The 26,092-nt window shown below is 46.9% G+C and overlaps 1 protein-coding gene across 1 annotated transcript; it reads left to right on the top strand.

Moving 5' to 3' along the window:
* Positions 1–13,539: 13,539 nt before the first annotated feature.
* On the top strand, positions 13,540–25,994 carry LOC311167616 (butyrophilin-like protein 1; the record flags this gene model as incomplete). The annotated part of the gene is given in 7 exon segments (XM_084228695.1): positions 13,540–13,603; positions 13,823–14,160; positions 14,164–14,170; positions 19,689–19,970; positions 20,086–20,286; positions 21,678–21,704; positions 25,960–25,994. Coding segments are annotated over 7 exon segments (954 nt in total).
* Positions 25,995–26,092: the final 98 nt, after the last annotated feature.

Here is a 26,092-nt window from a genome sequence, read left to right as displayed (position 1 = left end):
TAATGATAATAGGTAAATATCTCAAAAAGACTAAAGAAACACTTGTCTAAATACCTCATTACAGAGTTCCACAATAGATAAGGCATTAAGTGACTGAACTGAAGAATAAATACACAAATTGACAATTACATTTACAAATAAATACTCCTACTGTTATAGAGCAACCCCGATATTAAACGGGTTCCTGGCTATGGGTCCTCACCCGCGCGCTTTAAAGGGACTTATGAATACTCTACTACAGACACACACAAAAGGTTAATAAAATGTTTATTTACAAGAGAAAAGGAAATAAGGAAAATGTACAACTCAGGGAGAAAATAGGGAAATAAAGTCTTTAATGCGTCCTACCCGATCCCACGACCTGGAAACCCAAAGTCACTCCCAGAGCTGGCCGGACGCTGCGAGCTGGCGGAGAGCCCAAAAATGGAGAGAGCCCCAAAGCCCACGTGTCTGCCTTTTGTATCCACCTGGCTGCTTAACCCCACCCTCAGGTCCCAGCCACCTTCCCTTTGGTGGTGATGGGATTTGGAGTTCCCAGTGTCTTTGGCTTTGACCTGGGGTGGGGGTGGAGTCCACAAAGCCTATATGGAATTTGCTTTGGGACATCCTTTTTCCCCTAACAATTCCCCCCTTTCACTTGTTGCCACCATTTCCATGGTGATGAAGATAGAATATATGGAGGTTGGGATGCAGTCTCAGATGAACATTATGTCAGGTTCCAGTGTGAAAGAAAACCAGTCTCTCCAGGTATTTGTCCATTGTGGAAAGCAAAAAAAGTCCTCCACTCCAGGAAAAATAGTTCATCAGTTTAAGCCAAAAAAAAATGTGGAGACGTTAGCCAAAACAAGACAGCAGATATGTAAAAATTACAGGAAAAAAAAATCTTAAAATGGTTCAACTGATGTAAAAAAACCACAAATTTTCTCAACCTTGATCCCAAACTTTTAACAGCAAAGCAAAAGTTTGCAAACTAAATCTACTTTTAAACCATTTTTTCCTATTTTTGCATAAAATCACAGGGTAGAAATAACTAACAGCAATTTTTAGCTGGCTTTGTTGAAATATTCCATACAGGATCAGAGCGAACCGGTGGCATCCAGTCGATGTAGGCTTCAGGTATAAAGTTGGTCTCATCAGACTCCACCTGGGCTTTCCTCTTCTCGAGGGTACCAGGGCATTTTCGTTGGCCGGGTTGTCCAGTCCTGCCAATGGAGGCAAGCTTCCTCACCTTCTTTGGAGGTCTCTGGAACCCTACAAACAAGGCAAACAGGTTCTCCTCTTCTTGGTTCAGCTCTTTTTCAACTTTCTGGAAGAACTCCACACAAAGCCACACAATCAAACTCACGTCCAATTTTTTGTTAAAACAGACAAAATCCCTATGGAAGTTATGCAAAAACAGACTCTGAAATAAGTAGCAGAAATTACTACCACTATCTGTATGCTGTGTTGGTATCAAGGGGAGAGAAAATGTGACAAGTTAGTTTTGCTGGAAAAAAAAATTACAACCTTTCTGCAGATCCTGGTTACTCAAAACAAAACAAAACAAAACAAAAAACTTCGTGGATTCAGGACAGAATGCATAAAAAAATTTCCAGTATGTCAAAGAAACCTTAGTAAATGTCAAGTGTATTTCCAGGTCTATTCAGTCCTTTGTAGGAAAGTTTTTTTTTTTTACTCTCAACAGTTCCATCAATAGGAATCTGTTGAGACCTTTTCTCCCTATATTTCCGGAAACAATTTCTGTAGGTGTGAAACAATTGAATTATACAATATTACAAGGTGACAATCACCATTGACAATTTACATACATACCAGATACTACTGTTAACATTTTGTACATACCAAAGTTTTACCATTTTCCCAAGTGACAATGCTTCCCTTCCAGTTTTACTTCATTAGGTAAAAGGTAAATAGAACAAATTCATGAAATGCCTTCCCAGGAGGAAAAGGAGAAACCAAGAGCCCCGAACAAAGGAAGCAGGGGTCTTTTAATAAGGTTAAATTATGCTGGCAGTTACTCATTGGCTACAAGGATGTGTTCTCCAACTTTGCCTGGCTATCAGTTTAAGCTGACTGTCCAGGCCAAGATGCAGCTCCAGCCTGCAGCTCCAATTACCGAAACTATCTCTGGAATGCAGTCTTTCCCAGGACAGCAAGACCTGCAACACCTGAAATTCTAAAATGGTAGTTATACACAAAATGACAAAGCAATGGCTAAGAATACTATGCTTGGCTCCACAATAACTACAAACAATGATCAGCTATTTTACAGAGAAAGGAATTTTCCCTTGATCATAAAGTTAGATACGGAAACTAGGCTGACTGGATAAGTAGAAGAGTGATAGGTAGAAAACTCTTTGTTTAGATTAGGAGAATTTCTCCCTTAATTGAGAGCCGGGGGCTAGGGAAAAGTCAGTGTGGCTTGCCTGGCATTAACACCCTCCAGGCCCTTAGTTCCTTAATATCCAAACAATATTAAAACAATATACTTTAGATAATAGCCTCTATATATAGCCTTCTGTTTTTTACTTTAACCAATTAGTTATATGTTAGTTTAAACTTTATAAGATAGTTAGGAAAAATACCTTTGACTCCCTCCCCCCCAGGTAACTTCCTGCCCTTTTGTTTCTCCTAGCCTCTAGTTAATCCCTTCACCTTAGTAAACACAGAGATGTTGGTACAGCCACTTAAGCCATTTGCTAGTTGTTTAAGGTAAAATGACTACTCTGAGAAACTTCTTTCTAGCAAATGTGCCTCCTTTAAATCAAATAATAAATGTCACAGCCTCTATGAAAGGGTAAATAAACCCTTGTTGTTCTGGGAAAGATGTGATTGTTATCTTGCCAAAATGCATATGCTTATGCACTCTCCCAGTTTGCTTGAAATGTATAAATAAAGAGCTGCTGAGACTCTCAGCAGGACGATGCCTGCACCCTGTCTGTGTCTCCTCACTCTGTTCCCCCTTCCCACTTTCCTCCCTACTTCGCTGACACCATCCCATCCTTCACGGAACCCTGACACCCAGGCTGCTGCGGTGGACTTGCAGCACGAGGGGATGGGTAACTTTGTTGAAGAGCAACCCCGATACAAAATGGGGTGCCTGACTGTGGGTCCTCACCCGCGCCCTTAAAAGTGTTAGGGGGAAAAGGATGTCCCAAAGCAAATTCCATATAGGCTTTGTGGACTCCACCCCCACCCCAGGTCAAAGCCAAAGACACTGGGAACTCCAAATCCCATCACCACCAAAGGGAAGGTGGCTGGGACCTGAGGGTGGGGTTAAGCAGCCAGGTGGATACAAAAGGCAGACACGTGGGCTTTGGGGGCTCTCCATTTTTGGGCTCTTGGCCAGCAGCAGCGTCCGGCCAGCTCTGAGAGTGACTTTGGGTTTCCAGGTCGTCGGATCGGGTAGGACGCATTAAAGACTTTATTTCCCTATTTTCTCCCTGAGTTGTACATTTTCCTTATTTCCTTTTCTCTTGTAAATAAACCTTTTATTAACCCTTTTGCATGTGTCTGTAGTAGAGTATTCATAAGTCTCTTTAAAGCGCGCGGGTGAGGACCCATAGCCAGGAACCCGTTTAATATCGGGGTTGCTCTATAACAAAAGGACTTATCAACACGCTACTTGTAACGGGGTGGTCCCCAGGAAAGGGGGAGGTTCCCTGCCCCATCCAAGGGAGGGTGGAGCTGAGCAGGAAGAGGAGAAGCTGCAGAAGAGACTGAGGAAGGAAGCAGGATGGAGCCAGGAGACCTGGAGGAGGCACATGGAGCCTAGAGACACGTAAAGAAACTGCGCTTGTCTTTTGTTCGTGGACTGGGTGACACAGATGTGGGTGAGACCTGTGGGGAGGTGACAATGGCAGCTTTTATCTTGATGTTGATTTTGCTCTTTTCCTTCCGGGCTTATCCGGTTGTTTGTGACCCTTTTTTGTGGGTCCCCACTGAAAGATGCTTTAGACTTGTAGCAGGCTTTGGGGCCTTGTTCTGGGCCGATCCCATATGGATGGACTTTTACCCACGAGGGGACGGGTAACTTTGGGTGCTTCATTTAGAAACTAGACTCTTTGCCTTACCTGTATTGTTTCCTAGTTTTATTAAAGATCCTTCCCATTAGTCTCATGTGTTTTGTGTTGATGCGGCGGATGGCCGAACCCATTTAGAATAGGCAGGTTTGCGGGGTTTGGGCTGCCCCTCTCCCTGTCCTATAACATACTGAAGGCACACGTGAAAGGTTAATAAAAGGTTTATTTACAAGGGATGGGGAAATGAGGAAATGTACAGCTCTGGGAGAAAAGTGGGAGACAAAGTTTTAAATGAGTCCTACCCGATCCCCCGATTAGGAATCCCAAAATGGCGCTCTAAGAGCTGGCCGTGAGCTAGGAGCTGTGTAGCCAGGAGGCGAGTGACAGATAGCCATCCCAAGGCCCACGTGTTTGGTTTTTATATCCAACCTGGCTACCCAACTCCACCCTCAGGTCCCAGCCACCCTCCCTTGGTGGTGATGGGATTTGTCTTTCCCAATGTCTTGATGGCTTTAGTCTGGAGTGGGGATGGGCTCCACAAAGCCTGTATGGGATTAACTCAGGACATTATTTCCCCCTAACAACTTGGGTACTTGATTTAGAAACTAAATTCTTTGCCTTTCCTGTATTGTTTCCAAATTGTATTAACGTTCCTTCCCATTAAAGTCTCATATGTTTAGTGCTGATGCAGCAGATGGCAGAACCCATTTAGAATAAGCAGGTTTGCGGGGTTTGGGCTGCCCCTCTGCCTGCCCTGTAACAATATGACTTGTCGACAGAACCACAGGCAAAGCCCAGTTTATCTCCGCAGCTGCAGCTGTGGAGATTTCCTATAAACACCCTCTCTCTCTCACACACACACACCAGAGATTATAACCATCCCTCCCTTTCTGGGAGTTCCAAGTTCCCTACCAAATGAGACCACTGAGGCCTCCCTGAGAGGTGATCAGCCTCTCCTTCTTCCACTCTGGGCAGGCCACATGGGAACCAGGATCCCGGGACCTTAACTGATTCGACGTCTGCACCAAGTCCTGGCTTCACCCAGCCCCTTGGAAGTCCAGCTGGGAAGCCGACATGGGGGCTGGGCAGGAGCAACCAAGTCAGAGACCACAGAAAATCCTCAGCGGAGCAAGCTTCCCCTTCCTTGGCTCTCCTTCCCCTCCCCCACTCCGTCTCCTCCAGACCTGATGGCTCAAAGGGCCAACGTGCTTGTTGGTTCCCGGTCAGGGAACAAAAAAATGTTGCAGAAATAAATCCTAGCCTTTTACCCAGGCAGGGGAAGAACAAGTGGTACTGTAACAGGGTGGTCCCCAGGAAAGGGGGAGGTTCCTTGCCCCACCCAAGGGAGGGTGGAGCTGAGCAGGAAGAGGAGAAGCTGGAGAAGAGACTGAGGAAGGAAGCAGGATGGAGCCAGGAGACCTGGAGGAGGCGCATGGAGCCTAAAGACATGTGAAAAAACTGTGCTTGTCTTTTGGTCGTGGACTGGTTGATACAGATGTGGGTGAGACCCGTGGGGAGGGGACAATGGCAGCTTTTATCTTGATGTTGATTTTGTTCTTTTCCTTCTGGGCTTGTCCGGTTGTTTGTGACCCTTTTCTGTGGGTCCCACTGAAAGATGCTTTAGACTTGTAGCAGGCTTTGGGGCCTTGTTCTGGGCCGATCCCATATGGATGGACTTTTACCCACGAGGGGACGGGTAACTTTGGGTGCTTCATTTAGAAACTAGACTCTTTGCCTTACCTGTATTGTTTCCTAGTTTTATTAAAGATCCTTCCCATTAGTCTCATGTGTTTTGTGTTGATGCGGCGGATGGCAGAACCCATTTAGAATAGGCAGGATTGCGGGGTTTGGGCTGCCCCTCTCCCTGTCCTATAACAGTACTTCAGGAATGGTGAGGTCAGGAAAGCTTTATTACTCATGCATGAGGTCCCAGACCTGGGTAGTCCCATAAGGTCTGAGCACCGGTCTAGAGACAAAGAGTTACTTTTACACACAAGCACTTTACATTGATAAAGTTGGTTAGTTAGCATACAAATTCTTGACACAGGAAAAGGGGAAGGACACAGATCTTCCAGGATGGCCTGCTGCCAGACCTTGTTTAGATATGCTTTTTTTTTTTTTTAATAGAGGCATGTTTTATTTATTTATTTATTTGTTTGTTTGTTTGTTTTGTTTATACATGCACTGGGCACAGTCAGAATTGCGGGAGGGTGAGAGAATTCACCAGAGCCAGAGCGGGGAGCAGAGCAGGCAGAAGGACCGAAGTCCACTGCTGAGGGGAGCAGCGGGCGGCAGGAGAGGTCTGCACGCCATGTGGGACCCTCCTCTGGTGGCCGGGGAGCAGCCGGGGATCGAACCGGGGCCGAAGAGGCTGCGGGCAGCTTCGCAACCCAGCGCTCAACCACTGCGCCACCGGGGAGGCCCCTAGATATGCTTATTAAGGAAGCAAACTTGTTATTTACTTTACATTTCCAGGTCTATGACTCTTTAACAGGGAAAGATTTCTTTTTCTTAGCAGTTCCCTTTCAGTCTCCCCCTTTCAAAGCAGGTATGTTAGTTTTGAAGACAGCTGTCTTCCAAGAAGAGGAAAGTGGGGAGCAGTTGACTCTAAGGAGGGAGCTGAGACTGTAATGGGGCTGGAGTGGGGTCTGAGGGGGCCCTGGAAATGGTGCCACTCTAAGAAAACCCAGCACAGCCTCACTGAGGGTTGTACCTCATTTATTCCAATGATGAGTCTGTAACACTCACATGCAGTGACTTCCAATATAACTTCATGTAATTCTTACTCCAGCCTTGGGAGGGAGAGCAATGGGAGGGGGCCAGAGAGGGAGGGGGAGGCCTGGGAGCCCCTCCTTTAGCAGGGGGATCCCTTGAAGGGATGAGACAGAGAGTTAACAGGAGCTGACTGGAGAGGGTCAGGGCCTTGGAAGGAAATGAACTGGAGGAGGTGAGGCTGGTGGTGGGGCGGGTGGTCACTTGAGGTGCTTTGGGCAGGTGAGGGATGAGTGTGGCTTGGAACAGGTGCTGTCTGGGGTCATGGATTGAGAAATATCTTGAATTCATTGGGCAGTTAGAAATAGACTGGTTGGGGGAGTGGACTGTGAAGATGACCCTGGAGTCTCTGGCAGAGATAACTGGGGGGACACAGGTGCCCTTCACTGAGAAGGGAAACTACAGAATGTGAAGGGGGAGGGGAGGCCCAGGCTCCCTAGTTTCCTTGGAGACACAGAATCAGGCCTTCCTGGTGATCCTGTGTCCTGGAGGCACAGGGTCTGGTCACTGTGACCAGGTCTAGGGTGACATTAACATCTGAACAAGCTGCAGGCTCCGCCCACTCAGTGTGGGCAGGACCAGGTCCCGGCAGCTCCTGGTGCCCAGTGCTGACCCCTGGTGTCCAGGGTGTGGGGGTTCCTGGGTCAGCTGCTCTGAGGAGGAGAAAAACGGCTCCCTTGGGGGCTCCTCACAGGCCCTGCCACGAGGGGTGACAGCTGCCATGGGGTCACTGGGGAGGTCACCATCTGGTGTACCACTGGGGTGGCACAGGCAGAGGCCTACACGGGGCTCAGTGTCAGTCCTGACGGCCCCACACTCACCCCTGTTCTGGGTCTGGGAGCCAAGCAGCCTGGGGTGCAGTGGGTGCTCAACAGTGGGTCCTGGGTGGGTGCCTCCCCTGTGCCTGCAGGGGTGTCAGGGTGCCTGCCCCTCCCCTCTGCTGGCTCCTCTGATCCTGCTGTTTCCCTGCTAATAACCAGGATTCACTGTCCAGATGGCAGGGGTGGAGTCTGCTGGGATTGCGTTTCAGCTTTCACTTTCAAGTCATGGAAAGAATCTGAGAAGGGAGACTCCTTGCACTGGGAGAGCTTTGTTAGGGTCCCAGGGCTGGTCTCTACAGACACTCCTCAACCCAAGAGAGGTTCTGTTTCTCTGCTCTCCTGGGAACCACCTTCTCTCATCTGTGAGAACCTCTTGGCTCCCAGTCTGGCTCCTGAGCAGCTAACTGCTGGTTCAAACTCTGCAGGAAGATTTGGGATCTGCTGCAACCCTGAAACCTCTCAAGCTTCAAGAGATGCTCTAGAAGTCTCCCCCTTTCAAATCAGGTATGTTCTTTTTGAAGACAGCCGTCTTCGAAGAAGAAAGTGGGAAGCAGCTGGCTGTTAAGGATGGAGCTTTGGATGTGATGGGCCTGGAGTGGAGAGGGAGGTGGCCCTGGAAATGGTGCAGCTCTAAGAAGACCCAGCACAACCTCACTGAGGGCTGTACTTCACTTATTTCAACAATGTGTCTGTAACACTCACTGGGGCAGACCCTGTTCTAATGACATGTAGTGACTCTTCCAATACAACTTCATGTAATTCTTTTTCCAGCCTTGGGAAGGAAGATACTGTTACTATCTCCACTTTGCAGATAAGGAAACTGAGGCAGAAAGGTTAAGAGACTCGAACAAGATGGTCACACAGAGAGTAACTCAGTCCAGAGGGGACTCACAGTCAGTCCCCAGAATCTGCCCTCCAAGAACCATCACCTGCGTTTCCCCAAACCCCTGCTTTTCTCTGGCCAGGACTCATGTGGGTTTCACCCTGTCTGGCCAGGAATCGAACTTGTGCTGCAGTGGTTGTGGATTGCTTCATAGGTTGCGTCTTAACCCCTGCACCATCAGGGAGGCCTAATAAGTTACGTTTTTCATTTGACTACTGGCCATTTGCAGTTCTTCTTTTGAGAGGTGTCTTTTTGGATCCCTACCCATTTTTTTTAAAGATTTATTCGTTTATGCATAGGAGAACTGGGGTACAGGTCAGAGGTGCAGAGGTTGGGTAGGGGGGAGTGGTGAGAGGATTCACCAGAGGCAGAGTAGGCAACAGAACAGGCAGATGCACTGAAATACACTGCTGAGGGGAGCAGCAGGCGAGACAGGAGAGGTCTGCTGTGCCTTGTGGGTCACCTCCCTGGCCAGAGATGGAATTCATGCTGTAGAGGCTGGGGACAGCTTCATAGTGCTCTGCTCAACCCCTAGCACCACTGGGGATCTCCTGCCCATTTTTTATTGCATCATTCACTTTCTTTTTTTGAGTCGTGTAAACTCTGCACATCTTTGATATCGGTCCATTTGATACTTGTATGCTGTGCAAATCTTTTCTCCCATTCTACTGGATGTCTCTTGGTGTTGGTTACTGTCTCTTGCTATACAGACACTTTTTAGTTTGATGTAGTCCTAGCTGTTTATTTTCTTCTTTGTTTTCCTTGCTTTTGGAGATGAGTCCTCAAAGATGTTTCTGCAGTGTATGTGCTGGAGTGTTTTACCTATGTTTTCTTCTATATATTTTATGGTTTCAGGTCTTACATTCAAGGCTTTTATCTATATTGAGTTGGTTTTTCTGTGGTGTGAGATAGTCGTCTAGTTTCATTCCTTCGCACGTGGCTGTCCAGTTTACCCAGCGCCTTTTATTGAAAAGCATCTCCTTGTCCAGTGTCTCTTCTTTGCTCCTTTATTATAACTAGTTGATCATATGTGTGTGGTTTTATGTCTGGGCTTTCAATTTGATTCCATTGGTCTGTGTCTGTTTTTGTTCCAGTACCACACTATTTTTATTATTATGGCTTTGTAGTTTGAGTTCTGGAAGTGTAATACCTCCTTTCTTACCCGTTTTGTCAGGACAGCTTTGGCTTTCTGAGGTTTTTTTGGGATTCCTTAGGAATTTCAGTAATATTCATCCTATTTCTTTGAAAAATGATGTTGAGATTTTTTTATTGGAATTCTATTGAATCTACTATTGGTAGTGAGACAGGGCAAGCTAAGGTTATTAGGCAGTTTTTAGGGACAGTGCAGGAGGGGACCTCTGAAGAATTTAGGGAGGCTTCAGAGATAAGGACAACCAAAGAAATATAACCAATTCCATTAGGAAAACAAACACCCAAGGACCACGAATAATATTAATACTGTTAATGCTAGTCCTGAAGTATTTTTACAAATTTGCTTAACCCAATAATGATTTAGTAGTGTTTTGTTCCAGTCTCCACATATTAGAATTTCCCAACCATTTCTTTTATTATTGTTTTATCTTTTGATACCTTTGTGATAAGAGAGATACTTCTATCATTTCAGTCTCCAGGAATTTATTGACACTTGATTTCTTTCTTTTTTTAAAAAAAAATATTTATTTATTTATGCATACAAGAACTGGCACAGGTCAGAGGTGTGAAGTGAGAGGATTCACCAGAGAGAGAGTGGGGAGCAGAACAGGCAGACTGACTGAAATACACTGCTGAGGGAAGCAGTGGGCAAGACAGGAGAGGTCTGCTGCGCCATGTGGGTTGCTCCTTGGTCGTGTATCTAACACTTGTTGCAGTGGCTGTGGATAGTTTCATAGGTTATGTGTCAATCCCTTGCGCCACCAGGGAGGCCTGGACACTCGGTTTCTGACTCAGCATATGATCTGTTCTGCAGACTGTTTCTTGTGACTTGAGAAAAATATTTACTCTGCTTTTTTTTGGGTTTAGTGAACTATAAATATCTATTAATTCCATATGATATTTTTCCTCAATCAAGGCAACTGTTTCCTTGTTGATTTTCTGTCTAGTGGATGTGTCCATTGATGAAAGTGGGGTGCTGAAGTCTTTTACCACTGCTGTGTGTCAGATATTGCTACTAATACGAGTTCAGGTTTATTAACAGTTGCCTTAAATATTTTGATACTCCTTTATTTGATGCCTATGCTTAATGAGTTTTAGGTCTTCCTGATGTGTGATTTCATGACACTTGTTACCTTTGTTACTTTTTTTGAACTGGAAGTCAATTTAATTTGATATGGCTCTCCCTGCCTTTTTATCTGGAGCAACAATTTTTTTTTTTTTAATTTTGTTTCCAGCCACTGTTTTTGAACCTGTTTGTTTTTCTTTGGTGCTGTGATGAGACTCCTTGAAACTGCAGAAAGTTGGCCTTTGTTTTTTGTTTCAGCCGACCACTCTGCCTTTTTCATTGACGAATTCAGTGCAATTACATATAAGGTGATTACATATAGGGTGATTTACTACTGCCATTTTTGTTTTTAGTTTTCTGTTTTTACTTATTTTTTTTTAATTTTCTTCTTCTGATTTTTATAGGAATGTTCTTTTTAATATACTTCATAAGAAAAGTCTATTGTTTGCAAACTCCATTATCTGTTTGTTTGGAAGTTCTTTATTTTTTCCTCAGATCTGCAAGTGAGTCTTGTAGGATATAGTATTGTTGACTGGAAGTTTTCACAATATTTTGAATATGTCATTTCATTCTCTTCTTGCATATAGGGTTTCCTTGAAGAAGTCTGATAGGAGTTTGTCTTATGGGAGTACCTTTATAGGTTACCTGCTTTTCCTACCTAGCCATCTGTAGTATTCTTTGTCTTGAACTCTTGGTAGATTCATGGCTGTATGTCTTGGTGTAGGTCTCATTATATTTATTTAATAGGTGTAGTTTAAAAAAAAATAATAGGTGTAGTTTTATCTTTATAGACTTGTATATTCATTTCCTTCCCCATATCGCCAGGTTTTTTTCCATTTCTTTGAATAGTTCTCTGCTCCCATCTCTCTCTCTTCCCTTCTGGAATGAATACCATTTCCTCAGTGAGTTGGCTTGATCTTGAAATGTTCCTTCATTTTTCCCTCTTCCTTCACCTGTGTCCTGTGTCCTTTGTGCATTATTAGTTTTGAGGTCACATATTTCAGCTTCTGTTTAGTCTATTCTGCTTCAATAGTTTTCTCCAGATATTTGTATTTTCTCTGTTGATCTTTTTGCATCCTATAACTCTGTTATTTTATCATTTAAGGCTTAAATTTCTATTTTCTGTTCACTAATTTTATTTCCCAATCTATTTATTTATTACTCTGAATTTTGTTGTATCTCTTTGATTAGCCATTTTGTGTTTTATCCCTTTCCTTTGACTTTCTTTGTCACGGTAATTTCGAACTCTCTACCTGATAGGAAGATACCATGTTTTTGTTCTTGTATATTGGAGAGTTGTTCTCCTCTTGTGATTTCATTTTCCCATGTTCAAGTTGCTATTTGGCATGTTTATCTGTGCCTATTTTGCTGATTTAGGTTTCTTTTTTTTTTTAAGATTTATTTATTTATTTATTTATTTATTTGTTTATTTATTTATACAAGCATTGGGTACAGTCAGAGCGCGGGAGGGTGAGAGAATTCACCAGAGCCAGAGCGGGGAGCAGAGCAGGCAGAAGGACCGAAGTACACTGCTGAGGGGAGTGACAGGTGGCAGGAGAGGTCTGTGTGCCATGCGGGACCCTCCTTCTGCAGCCGGGGATCGAACCTGCGCTGCAGAGGCTGCGGGCAGCTTCGCAACCCAGTGCTCAATGGCTGCGCCACCGGGGAGGCCCTGATTTAGGTTTCTTATTTTAAAAAAATCATTTGTGGCATTAACTTAGAGATTTGAAATACTTTTTAACTTCCATTTGGTAGTATTATAGTTTTAGATTTTTGAGCTTTCTAGACTTCTGCAGGTCTACAGAATTTATGAGATGCTGTGTCATAGGGTGTGGGTGTAGAGTAGGGTCATCTAACCTCTGGAGTACATGCTCTGGCAGGGGACATGCTAGCTCAGGTTTGTGACACCACTTGTTGCCCACCTGTTCTGTTTTTCAGGCTTGAGACACTGCATGTGCACATTGTCAGTGAGCCTCAGGATGTCAGCCCCAGTCCCAGGAGGGGACAGTGGATGTGTACTCCACACTATGTCCTTGTCCTTTTCACTAGGGACCTGGTCTGCTGAGAACATCCAGCTTGTCTGCATGTATTTCCTCTCAGCCAAGGATCTGTATCTCCACAACTTTTAGCTGTGCTTCCCTAAAAACTGGTCAAGGCCTGGTTGAGTGGCAGTGCCACAATTTGTACTGAAGCATCCATCCTTGACCACAGATTCCAAGTGTCTCTCTCCACCTACATCTTATTTTTTTTTTTTCTAAAGATTTGTTTACTTATGCATACAAGACCTAGGGTATAGGCCAGAGGTGCAAGAGGGCAAGAGGATTCACCAGAGACAGAGTGGGGAGCAGAACAGGCAGATCTACTGAAAGACACTGCTGAGGGGACCAACAGGCAAGACAGGAGAGCTCTGCTGTGCCATGTGGGTTAGCTCCCTGGCTGGGGAACTTGCACCATTGCAGTAGCTGCAGATTGCTTCATAGTGCTGATGCTTAACCCCTTGCACCACCAGGGAGGCCCCTTACATCTTATTCAAGGAAATGTGAATCTCCTCTGTGTCCCTTGTGGTGCTGACTTTCTCATATCTGATTCCAAAGAGCTGTTTCAATTATGTTGCAAGCCACGATATTTTCTGGGTGCACTATTCCACTGGTTAACCTAGATAATCCTCTGGGGAATGAAGAAAGAGCCTCTTTTGACACCATCTGAATCCACTCAGGAACACTTTTTGAAATGCGCATTCCTAGATACTTCCCAATATACTGAGTCAGATCTGGGGAAGTCCCCACATTCTTTGTTTACAAGCCCTCCTGGTGATTCCGGTACATGCTGAAGGTGAGAACCATGGAGTCAGAGTTGTTCATGGAACATCCTGCTGTCAGGTACACCAGTGAATGAGGGAGTGTCTTTGACGTTATTTCTGGACCGTAACTTGTAGCTTGAAGATCTTCCCCAGGTTTGGATTGTAACTGCTCTTTCTTTCAGATCAGCTGTCTGCTCATTTGACACTTTTTCTCAGCCTGCCTGGGTCTTCCCCACTGAAGTTGTGTGTTCCCTGCTCTTTGGGTGTACTTCCTAAGTTTTCTAACTCCTATACCTGTGTTTACAGAGAAGTTCCGGGTATTTGGCCCCACAGACCCCATTGTGGCAGAGCTGGGCAAGGATGCCACACTGCCCTGTTCCCTGTACCCAGCCAGGAGCGCAGAGGACATGGAGTTGAGGTGGTTCCGCTCACATTTCTGGGAGTCAGTGTTTACCTATCAAGACCGACAGGAGCGACATGATGAGCTGATGGCCCAGTACACAGGGAGGACCTCGCTGGAAGGAGAAAATCTCAGTGAGGGGGAAGCTTCTGTGACCATCCATGAGGTCCAGGCTTCTGACAATGGGCTGTACACCTGCTTCTTCAGAGATGGAGACTTCTGTGAGCTAGCCAGCTTGGAGCTGTAGGTGGCAGGTGGGTGACATGGTTAAATATCAGGTTTGAGTTTGGAGCAGGGAAGAACCTAAGGACAATATAATTAAGTCTCTCATTTCATTCATGAGGAAAAAGTCTTGTTAATTCATTGTTGCAATACATGTAAATATACACAGCACCTACTGTTCTAAGCACTTGGATACATTAGTGAAGCCAATCAAGACCTTCACTCAGTGAGTTTATACTTTCAAATGGGACACAGAGCAATCATAATAAATACACAGGTTATAAATGATTAGGAAGTCATCAATGATGAGGATAATAAGCTAAATAGCACAGGAGAACTGGGTCAGCAATGTGGAGTGAAGGCAGGATGCAATAATAGGAGCTCAGCATGGTCCCATTGGACCATCATTTGGTCCCATTGGCTCATCATTTGTTTCTGAACAAAAATGGACCCTAGTACTGGGCAAAAGCAAAATAGATATCTGGAGTCACTATCCACACAGTTTTATTGAGAAATAATTAAAATACATAGATATATATAATAAATTTATTGTGTAAAATATAAGGCATATAACATGATGATTTGGTTTACATGTATGGTGAAATGATTGCCACAATACATTACTTATGATCCATTTTCTTTTTTACAAAAGATTTATTGGGCCTTCCCGGTGGCACAGTGTTTGAGCGCTGGGTTGCGAAGCTGCCCGCAGCCTCTGAAGCACCCGTTCGATCCCCTGTTGCCAGCGAGGGTCCCACAACGCGCGCAGACCTCTCCTGCCACCCACTGCTCCCCTCAGCAGTGTGCTTCGGTCCTTCTGCCTGCTCTGCTCCCCGCTCTGGCTCTGGTGAATTCTCTCACCCTCCCGCGCTTCTGACTGTACCCAGTGCTTGTATAAATAAAAATAAATATTAAAAAAAAAGATTTATTTATTTATGCATACAAGAACTGGGGTACAGGTGAGAGAGGGATGGGGGAGTGAAAGAGGATTCACCAGAGACAGAGTGGGAATAGAACAGGTGGATCTACTGAAATATACTGCTGAGGGGAGCAGCGGATGAGACAGGAGAGTGTGCTGCTCCATGTGGGTAGCTCCCTGGCCGGCTGGGGATAGAACTCGGGGATAGAACTCGTGCTGTAGAGGCTGTGAATAGGGCTGTGCTTAACCCCTTCCGCCACCAGGGACACCCCTACAATCCATTTTCTAATATAGATAGAAGAACAAGAAGCAAAAGAGGAAAAATTATTATATTACATACACGCAAAAAAACCCACCACCACAACAAAACAAACATTTAGTAGTTACTCTTTTTTTTTTAGATTTATTTATTTATGCATACAAGAGCTGGGGTGCAGGTCAGAGATGTGGGGGGGGGTGAGAGGATTCGCCAGAGACAGAATGGGGAGCAGAACAGGCAGATCTACTGAAATACACTGCTGAGGGGAGCCGTGGGTGAAACAGGAGAGGTCTGCTGGGCCCTATGGGTCACTTCCCTGGCTGGGGATCCCACTTGTGCTGCAGTGGCTGCTGATAGCTTCATGGTGCTGCGTTTTAACCCCTTGCACCACCAGGGAGGCTCTTAGGCATCACTCTTAACAACTTTTGTACATATCACACAGCAGTGTTAGTTATAGTCATTATGTTGATGATTACAGGGACTGGAATTCTTTGTACACATATATCTGTATATGTGTGCGTTTGTGTGTGTGTATAACATATAACATCATTGTTCATTTTTGTAGTGTTTGATTTCTCCTCTCAGGTATATTCCCCATAGATTTCCCACCACCAAGTCACCCAGGAACCATCATCACAGTCTCTTGTGCTCTTCCTACCCCTGTTTTAATCCCTCTCTCCCTCTCCTGCTGAATGTCTCTGATTTATAGTTTTCTGCAAGTATTTTTTCTCTCTTTTTCCCCTGATTCCTGATATTCCTTCCATAAGTGATAGCATCTAATATTTTACTATTTCCTTCCTTTTTATTTCACTGAGCATAATCCCTTCCAGCTCCAAGGGAATGGAATTTCTTTTTTTTTTTTTTTAAGATTTATTATTTTTTAATTTATTTATTTATACAAGAGCTGGGGTCTAGGCCAGAGGTGTGGGGCTTGAGAGGATTCACCAGATACAGAGTGGGGAACAGAACAAGCAGATTGACTGAAATACGCTGCTAAGGGGGGCAGCGGGCAAGTCAGGAGAGTCTGCTGTGCCATGTGGGTAGCTCCCTGGCCGGGGATCGAACTCGTGCTGCAGTGGCTGTGGATAGCTTCATAGATTGCATCTTAACCCCTTGCGCCACCAGGGAGGCCCTGGAATGGAATTTCTAAGTAGAGGGAACAGTTGGTGTGAAGACCTGGTGTGAGTGTGCATTCGGTATGTTCTGACTCACATGGGAGTGAGGAGTCATGGTGATGAGAGATGACAATACTGTCACAAAATGATGCTATGGATACAGGGCACACAGGTCCAGGGCAGGTGATTAATGCTACCAAAGGTAATATAAAAACTCAGTAGGAAGTAGATTCTTGAGCTGGGATTTCATTTTAGCAGACCAGTTTCCATAAAGCTCTTTAGCTTAGAAGAAGAAGGACGAGGGCATCCAGGGAGCGTGGTGACTCTGGTAATAGCAGTTACTTTCATGGATTTAGAGTCTTGGACCTTGAGGGCACAGTTGGTAGAGACAGTGAAGGCAGCAGAAAGAAGAGGGATGGGAAGAAATCAGCTGGCAGATAGAGAAGGCTTGGGGTGCTGTGTTATTGTGTTTGAGTGTAGAACTATTGAAAGTTTTGAGTAGAACAGGCCTTACGGTGATGACTCTGGAGTACTAAGGAGAAGGCAGGAGAGACTGCCTGGAGGCGTGGAGTGCAGTTATGGTGGGGAGGAAGATTCACACGGTGGCAGTGGGTGGACAGGAGGTCAGTCATCAGCAAGATTAGATATAAGACTCCTGGATGAACAGAGGAACACAGAGTATTTAAAGGGAAAAGAAGGGATTATAGAGACTTCCAAGTTTTTAACATCTCTTTTTTATTTTCCATTACGCATATTAGTAATGAGTATCAGTTGCCTATTGCAGTAATGATGTTATATAACAAAGAATCAAAGAAAACATCACAGTGGCCTGTATCAATGGTCTTGTGATAACTTTTGGCCAGTGGGCACTTTAGCTAAACTGGGATGGACATGACTAAAACACACTGTCCTTACTCCTACTTCTTTTGGTCAGATGGAAAGGTTATCACGTGGACCTTGACTGGACTTGTTACATGGGTGGTCACTGGCTCCTGGCTGAGGGAGGACAGCTTCAGGGGGAAAGGCTGGTGACAGGCCCTGCTCTATGAGCTCATCCTCCAGCACCTGGACTGCAATGTCCTTCCATGGAGATGGCAGAGGGAAGACCCATGGCACATGCAACTTTAAAACTTCTGGGTCACATGAGCTGATCTTGCATCAGACACATGAAGTCACATGACTGAACCCAGGGTCAGAGTGTTAGGGACCTACAAGGTAGGTGGCAGGATGTGAGCTCGATATGAAGGATGAAAAATTAGGGCTTTTTTTAAAAAAGATTTCTTTATTCATGCATACAAGAGCTAGAGTACAGGCCAGAGGTGTGGCAGGGGTGGGGGTGAGAGGATTCACCAAAGACAGAGCGGGGAACAGAACAGGCAGACTGATGAAATACACAGCTGAGGGGAGCAGTGGGTGAGACAAGAGAGGTCTGCTGTGCCATGTGGGATGCTCTCTGGCCAGCTAGGGATTGAACTTGTGCTGCAGAGGCTGCAGATTGCTTCATAATGTGGTGCTTAACACCTTGTGCCACCAGGGAGGCCCTAGGACTATTTTTATAACCAGTTTACCACAGATGAGGCAAAATCATGAGTCAGGTGCACAATTTGAGTGTGAAGACCATGTGAGGAATCCTGGCAGATGGAACTCACAGGGATGTGCTGTCAGGGAGGGAGAGGGGAGCCTGGTGAGGTGATATCTGGAAGTGATGTGTGAGGAGACACAGAAGCTGAGGGGGAAGAAGCCCTGGGAGAGGGTGTGAGATAAGATGGGCTTTAAGGGTTGAACCCTGGGACTGTACTGCCTTCAAGGAGCAGGTACAGGGAGAAAAGCCAGGAAAGGTGATCAGCAGGGTCCAAGTGGCAACAAGTGACTTCAAGAGAATGGAAACCAACCAAGATGGAGCTGGTTTCGAGGTGAAGTCCGGAGTGTCCTGTGGTGAAGGGAGACTGACTGGAAGGCCTGTGGGGGTTGGGGGTGTCAAATAGTAGAATTTGCTGATTCCGCCAGAACAGGTTCGATGGAGCAGTAAAAGAAGCTGCTCTGTGGTGGCTGAGATGTGGGTGAGGAGCGAGAAATCAGTTGACTGTGGAAAGAGAAGAAGGAATTTCACATCTCTGCCTTTGAACACAGCCCAGGAAACAAAAATCAAGAATCATAACCCAGAGAAAAACCCACAGTTGATCAAAGGGAAAGAACAGATACTTTGGAAAGATTTGAATATGTTTACATAATTATAAAAATAATAGATAAAAAGCAAGAGACAAGCAATCGTGAGTAAGCACATCTAAGATATGAGAGAAGGGGGGAGGAAAGAAGTAAGGAGGGGAGATGGGGGAGGAGAGAGAGAGGGAGCAAGAGAGAGAGAGAGAGGGAGGGAGAGAGAGAATATGCTGGGACCAACTCTTAGGGGAGAGGGTGACCTGTGGGGTAGGAGTTCCGGGAACAGTCATCCTTGGTGGGGGGATTCCCTCTTCCTGAACCACAGGAGGGTGGGAGGGAGATCAGTTTGGCTATGGAAGTGTTTTGGGGTGATTAAAATAAACAAAGCAACACACATTGCATATTTTTTCTAATTTTGAATATATATATTTATTTAATCTAAAATTGCACTAAACATTTTCTGTTTTAAAAAATGTGTGGCAGGGCCTCCCTAGTGATGCAAGAGGTTAAGTCTTAGCACTATCAAGCTCTCAGCAGCCACTGCAGCACTATCCCCAGCCAGGGAGCTACCCACATGGCACAGCAGGCCTCTCCTGTCTCGCCCGCTCACCCATTGACAGTGTGTCTCAGTAGTTGTGCTTGTTCTGTTCCCCACTCTGTCTCTGGTGAATCCTCTCACCCTCTGTACCTCTGACCTGTACCCCAGTTCTTGTATGCATAAATAAATAAAATGTATCTTTAAAAAATGTATGCTAGATTTTAATTTATGCCTTTGAAAATTTTGGTAATATGTGCCTTTCCCCCCCAAGGCTTCTCTGGGCTATTATTTTTGATTTATGTTCCTGGGCTGTGTTTAAAGGCAGAGATGTGCGATTCCTTCTCCTCTCCTGTGGGCATCATCTCTCTACCTGCAGGGCTAGGGAAGGAGCCCAGGCCCCTCCAGCCTCTCATGCTCTTTCCTTCTGGTCTTGTGTCATCATCTTTATGCCCCCAGGGGGCGACCTCCCCCAGATGCCCCGAAATGCACCTTAACAGCCTCCCCTGGAGGTGTGCACAGGTGGGCCCTGTCCTACCTGGCTCTCATCTTCTCTCCGCAGATGTGGGCTCTGCCCCCCAAGTGCACATCAAGGGGCCAGAGGAGGACGGGGTGCGCATGGAGTGCATGACCTCGGGCTGGTTCCCAGAGCCCCAGGTGCAGTGGAGAGACACCCATGGGGAGCAGTTCCTGGAGTTCTCCAAGGTCCAGTCCCAGGACACTGAGGGGCTGTTCAATGTGGAGGCTGCTCTGGTGGTGAGAGACAGCTCTGTGGGGAGCGTGACCTGCTCCATCCTCAATCCTGTCCTGGGCCAGGAGAAGGCCATGGCCACTGTCATCCCAGGTCAGCGCTGTCCCTGTTCCCTACTTCCTACAGGGTCAGAGGGAGGGGCCGGCACTCCCAGGTGAGCTGGACTGGGCTGTCCCGGGCTGTGTCCTGATGGGGTCTCTGTCTGCAGAGCCTTTCCTCCCCCGGGCCTCTCCCTGGAAGCCAGCTTTCCTGGTGAGCCTGCCCTTGCTTCTGCTCCTGCTCCTGGGGGCTGCCTGCTGCACTCAGAGAGAATATTCCACACAGATGCGGGAGCTGCGGCTTCAGAACATTATATTCTGGGTTAAGGAGTGGGACCTACAGACCAAGGAGGAGGCCCTGAAGGACACAGGTAAGGCAGGGCAGGGCCAGGCTAGTGAGTGTGGCGGTGGGTGCTGAGAGGGACAAGCTGACACCAAAGCCAGAGCCCAGGGTCCCTCCGCAGGGAGATCAGAGCAGGTGCTGAGTCCCAGAGGGGACAGTGGAGCTTGGAGGCTCATGTTGGTCTGAAGGTGGAACTTCTAGGATACAGAGAGATTCATTTTTGTGTCTTCTTTAGGCACACATTTTGTTCATAGGGTCAGTTAATACTTATATTTTTAATTCTTTTGCAGATAAGCTCCAGGAAATTCTAGGTAAGCTCTGCTCTCCCTCCTGAACTCTGTGTCCCCTTTATTGGTGACATTCTGGTTCTTAGCTCACCTGTGTCTTGTGTTGTCTTTCATACCAGAGGAAGGCAGCTTACCTGGCTGGTGAGTGATGCTCCAGGGGTCCTGGGTCCCTGTCTTTGTGCTAAGGGGTCCCTCCCCTTGGGTGTCTCAGCACAGACATGTGGGCCCTTCCCTCGGGTGGAAGTGGGAGCTGGTAGGAGGCAGGACCCTGCTCCATGGGCTCTCCAGATCTGGGTGCTGTTTCCCCCCATTCTTGGGATCCTGGTGGGTGGTGACCCTTGGAGTCTCCTGTGTCCTCGTCTCATTCCAGCCCTGGCTTTCCCACCACGGTGCTGGCTTTCTAGTTCTCAATGCATCTGGTTCTTTGTCAGCACCTGGAAGTGAAGCAGCTGCTCTGGGATTTGAAAAGTAAATGGACTCTTGAAGTTTAGGAGTGTGACCTCCTCCTGACATTTCTCCCCAAACAACCCCAAGGAGAGTCTGTTCTCTCTGCTCCTGAAGATGCTGATCAGTGGTGCTGGGAGAGGACGGGGTGACCGTGCCTGGGAGGGGGTGGGGGGACTTTCACTTTCGCAGAGAGTGTTTATCACTAGAAATTCTGCACTGGAGGAAGATGGGCTATTTCTACTCTGGAGCTGGTGTGATGTCCATGTTGTCTTTTTATTTCATCTTCCCATTAATTTCCAAGGAAATACTAAATGTAATAATTATGGAATAATATGTCCATTAAAAAATATCTTCCCATATACCCTTTTTGATCCTGTGTTGCAACACTGAGTAGCAGGTGAAGCAGGAGCTTTGAAAGCTGAGGGGCCCAACGATGCTCAGTGACTTGCCAAAGTCCCACAGCAGCAGCAGACAGGGCTGGGTCAGTCTGTCCTGCAGGCTCCTGACCCAAGCCAGGGATTTCCCACCACCCCCTGCTGTCTGCACAGTGCAAGAGATCATGACCTCTCAGCCTCTCCCCTCCACCCCCTAGAGAGTCTCACCTGAAGAACAGGGGGAGCCCAGAGCCCGTGGGTCACATGAGCAGCTGGTTATGCTGAGGTCTCACCTGTGTGTTCCCTTTCAGCCTGGAGGAAGGCCCAGCTGTACGCAGGTGAGTGGCCCTGAGGGTCCTGGGACTCCCTCCTAGTCTCCCTTTTGTCCCTTCTCTATCAGGGGACCCTACCAGAAAGCACCTGGGGTCCCTGGTCTTCCTTCACTCTGGAGCCTCCTTCTGAGAACTGCAGGGCTCCCCTTGTGAGCACAGAACTGCCTCCACCTGCCCTGCCCTCCCTGCAGGTCATGTGGGGTCAGAACACCCTCTGACCCCTTGTCACCTGGTCCTTGCTGTGGGTGAGGACAGTGGGGGTCAGTGTGAGGAGAGGCTGCAGCAAGGATTACTGTGTGGTGCAGGATTTACTGATTTCTGGAAAATTCCAGACATTCTACTTCCTGCTTCTAATTCAGGTCTTGCTAAGGGGTCCTGGGTTATGGATCCTTCTGGATCCCAAATCCCAATTCTATTTTGGATTTAGTTTTTGTTTCCTGTTTCCTCTTGATTCTCTGTCTTCTCATGCATGCTCTGATTCATGTCCAAGCTGCATTTTTCTTGTAATCCCTTGTGGTTGCTGAGCAATCATTTGTTTAGAGCAGGTGTCTGAGTCTGGTCAGAGCTTCTGGGGTGTTTATGACTCCTGGGCAGGGGCCTGTGAAAGGTCTGAAATTACATGTAAAATCCAGTGTGTGTGTGTGTGTGTGTGTGTGTGTGTGTGTGTGTGAGTGCATGTGGCTGTATTTTTTGTGTCTTTGTAACAAGATAAAGAATGTATGATTTTTCAGAACCATCATCTTTTTAAGGAGAATTTTGTCTGTCTCATGGTCACTATTAAGTAGGATTTTTTCTTTAAGAGGTAACTATGTAGACTGGAAAAGAACAAACCTAAAATGATTATAATCTATTCCCAAAGAACAGGGGGGAAATTTGAAAGAAAATTCTGGATGGAGAGAGAGAGGGGAAGGAAGGAGAGGGGTGTGTGAGAAAAGAGCCTTCTAGAGGTTTTGGGCACAGTCACCAGTTTGAATCTGTGCTGTGCAGACTCTGTGCAAGGCTTGGGAATGAAACACAGTGCACCTTTTGAAGTACTTCAGATAAAGTCACACTTTAAAAACCATTATTGAGGTGACCATGTAATTGCGTTGCTTCTCACATGAGCTCCCCAGTAACCCCAGGGCAGGGTCTGCACAGGGTCCTGCAGGGAAGGTCAGAGATGCTGGTGAAGGGAGATCTGAGCCTCCTGAGCTTGAGTCACACACCCTTTCCCTGCTCAGGGGTTTGTTTAAGGTCCCGGACACAGACCCTGAGCCACAGAGAGGGGGGCTGTGGAGGAGGGTCCTGGGACCAGGAGTGTGAGGACCCTCCTGAGAGTCTCCCTGGTTCCCCTGGGGCTCATTTCCACACAGTGAGGATCATAGCATCCTCTTTACCATCACTCCAGCCTCTGCTGAGTTCATGTCTCATGCATTTTAACATAAACTTTCCTTTGGCACGCAAAGAGAATGATGTGTTTGAATGAAAAACCATTAATACACTAGAATCAACATTTGACAGATTCACAGATGGAGACATGTGTGAGCTTGTATTATTTGTAAAATTTAATAAAAATTTTTTACTTAAAATTTTGCTACAAAAAAATTAACTGACTAGCACAGTCAGTGCACACACAGTCCTGGGCACGCTGTGTCTCACATTAAAACCACTTTGATTTGGGCCTCCCCGGTGGCGCAGCGGTTGAGCGCTGGGTTGCGAAACTGCGCGCGGCCTCTGCGGCGCCGGTTCGATCCCCGGCTGCTCCCCGGCCACCAGAGGAGGGTCCCACATGGCGTGCAGACCTCTCCTGCCGCCCGCTGCTCCCCTCAGCAGTGTACTTCGGTCCTTCTGCCTGCTCTGCTCCCCGCTCTGGCTCTGGTGAATTCTCTCACCCTCCCGCGCTTCTGACTGTACCCAGTGCATGTATAAACAAAACAAACAAACAAACCAGCAAACAAATAAATAAAAGCATGCCTCTATAAAAAAAAAAAAAAAAAAAAAAAAAAAAAAACCACTTTGATTTTCTCTTTTTGTTCCTGCTGTTCCTGTTCCTGTTCTCCTCCACGCCCTCTTTTTTATTGTTGTATGAAGAAGCGTGGTGTAGAGCATTAGAGCTGGATGTCAACTCATGTCTCAGCAAAAACAAGTAAATTTATAATCTCCATTTTTTCACAAAGAGGTCACATATATGCCACCCAGTCATTGCATGTGATCTTGTTTCTTGTCAAGCAAAGATGGAAATGCCAGTTTCTCAGAGTGAGCTTGTGCAGGTGTGGCTGGTGTCACACGTTTACACACCATGTGCACAAGAAGATGTTGTTCCTTATTCCTATAAATGTGAATCCTGGGTTCTCCTCTCTCCCACTCTCTCCTCACACCATTGCGAAACTCACGCTCTCCCCTGATGGCCTCTCAGCATCCTGCTGTGTCTGACCTGAGTGTTGGGGAATGACCTGCTTCCTCCTTCCCAGGAAGGTGTGGGGTGGGGATGACATGGCCTTGGGGCCCTGGGGGAGAAGTGCCTGTGCTCCCCTTTCAGTCATTTCAGGGGCTCCCCTGGGGCCACTGGTCTATGATCCTGTGTGGCACATGCTGAGGGGGGCAGGGCTCGTCCTGTCTGGTCATTAGGGATTATGGGTGACCCTCCCGCCACAGCAGAGTCAGGGTCTGGGTCTGTTTCTTGTCAGTAAATTGATGAACCTTCTGGTTTCTTCCTCCTGTCCCATGTCCTTGTCCTGCTCTCCTCACTTGTCCTTCCCTCCCTGCCTGCTCTCCAGGCTCCTCTCTCTTCCTTCATCTCCCCCCAAAGCAGGTGACACATTGGGGTCCTCATGTGTACACGTGCATCCTGGGGTCTTGGTGCTCCCTCCAGACCCTCCCCTGCCTGGGCCCCCACATGGGGCATCAGAGCTCCAGCTGCTGTTGACACACATCACCACACCCTGAGCAGCGTCACCCACACAGTTTATCATCTCACACGCCTGTAGGGCAGACACCTGAGACCGTGTCCTGGGACTAACTCCAGGGTCTGGCAGCTCCTTCCTTCCAGGAGCCCCTTCTTCTCCCAGGATCTAGGGCCCCCTGCACTGACTGGGGACCCCATCCTCTGTCTACACTGTCTGCCCTGCAGCCTCTTTATGGCCCCGCTGCCATCACCATGTGACTGTCTCTGAGCACAGGTGCAGGGTCACGGTATTAAGGCTCATGGGATTGGTTCCCACTGATGATGCTCAGTAACATCCCTGTTTCCAGGTCCCTGTCTCTGTCCCACCTGCAGGTTTCTCTTTCCTCTGTCAAGGACACATGTTTACAGGTTCATGGGATGGGGACATGGACACCTTTGAAGTCATTATTCTGCTTCTAGAGAGAGTTTTACTTTGAAGCTTCCATCTTTCTGGGCTCCTCTTGAAGGAAACAGTTGTGTCAATCCAATGTGTTTGTGTTCTTCTCTGTCTGCGGGGATGGTTTTGTTTCCACCACACATGAAAATGTGGAAAGTCGTCACTAGTGTTTGATCCTCTCAGTGTGTGTCCATGTTCCCTGCTCTGCATGTCACTCTCCCCCTGGAACCCTCTCCACCCCCTCCTGAGTGGGCAGGACCCTCTGCTGAGTGTCCTGAGTCTCCTCACTCATGTCACAGTCACCACCACGTGCAGCTCAGTCACATTATGTCATTCTCTCTCTCTCTCTCTCTCTGCCTGTCTCTCCCCCCTTCTTGGACAAACAGATTTATTCACAATTAGAGGGGAAAGTTCTGCCCACCAGCCCCCATGTCTCTAGGCTTCTGCAGATTTTGCACGGCCCCTCAGGCTGCACACAGGCCTGGACTGGTTGTAGCTCTAAGCGCCATGGCTCAGAGAGAAGTTGCATGTCTAGGTCTGTTAGTTCTTCACACGCACACGCAGTCCTGGGCGTTTCATCTCCATAGAAATTGTTCAAGAAAACCTCGTTTCCAGGATGGGCCTGTGGCTGTGACTTGGAAAGTATCATTTGATGGTTGTGTCTGAGTAAAGACCTTTCTGTGCAGTTGGTGTTCAGCCTCTCACCCCTGAGTATTAAGCTTTAGGTCTTAAATCATGGAAATTTGCAGCATAACAACTGTGTGTGTGTGTGTGTGTGTGTGTGTGTGTGTGTGTATGAATCTAAATGTTGAATGCATCCACTAAATGTTTCCAAATATTTTCCCCTGTGAACTCTGTGTCACTGTCTTGTAGAAAACTAGGCATGGGCCCTGATGTGTCAGTATCTAGAGTCCCTCATGTGACATGTGTGTCTCTTGCAGATTGGCGGAAGAGGCAGTTCCGGGCCTGTGAGTGACTCTGTTCTCTCTGGGGCTGCTCAGCTTCTGGCCTTTCCTTCTGTTCTTTGTGTGGGCACAGACTCTGCACCCTCTGTGGGGGTCGGGTGGGTGTAGT

This window comes from Talpa europaea (genome assembly GCF_964194135.1).
Source record: "Talpa europaea genome assembly, chromosome: 2".
Classification (NCBI taxonomy): Eukaryota; Metazoa; Chordata; class Mammalia; order Eulipotyphla; family Talpidae; genus Talpa; species Talpa europaea.
The sequence above is the reverse complement of the archived record's forward strand: the minus strand, read 5'-3'. Positions and strand labels throughout refer to the sequence as shown.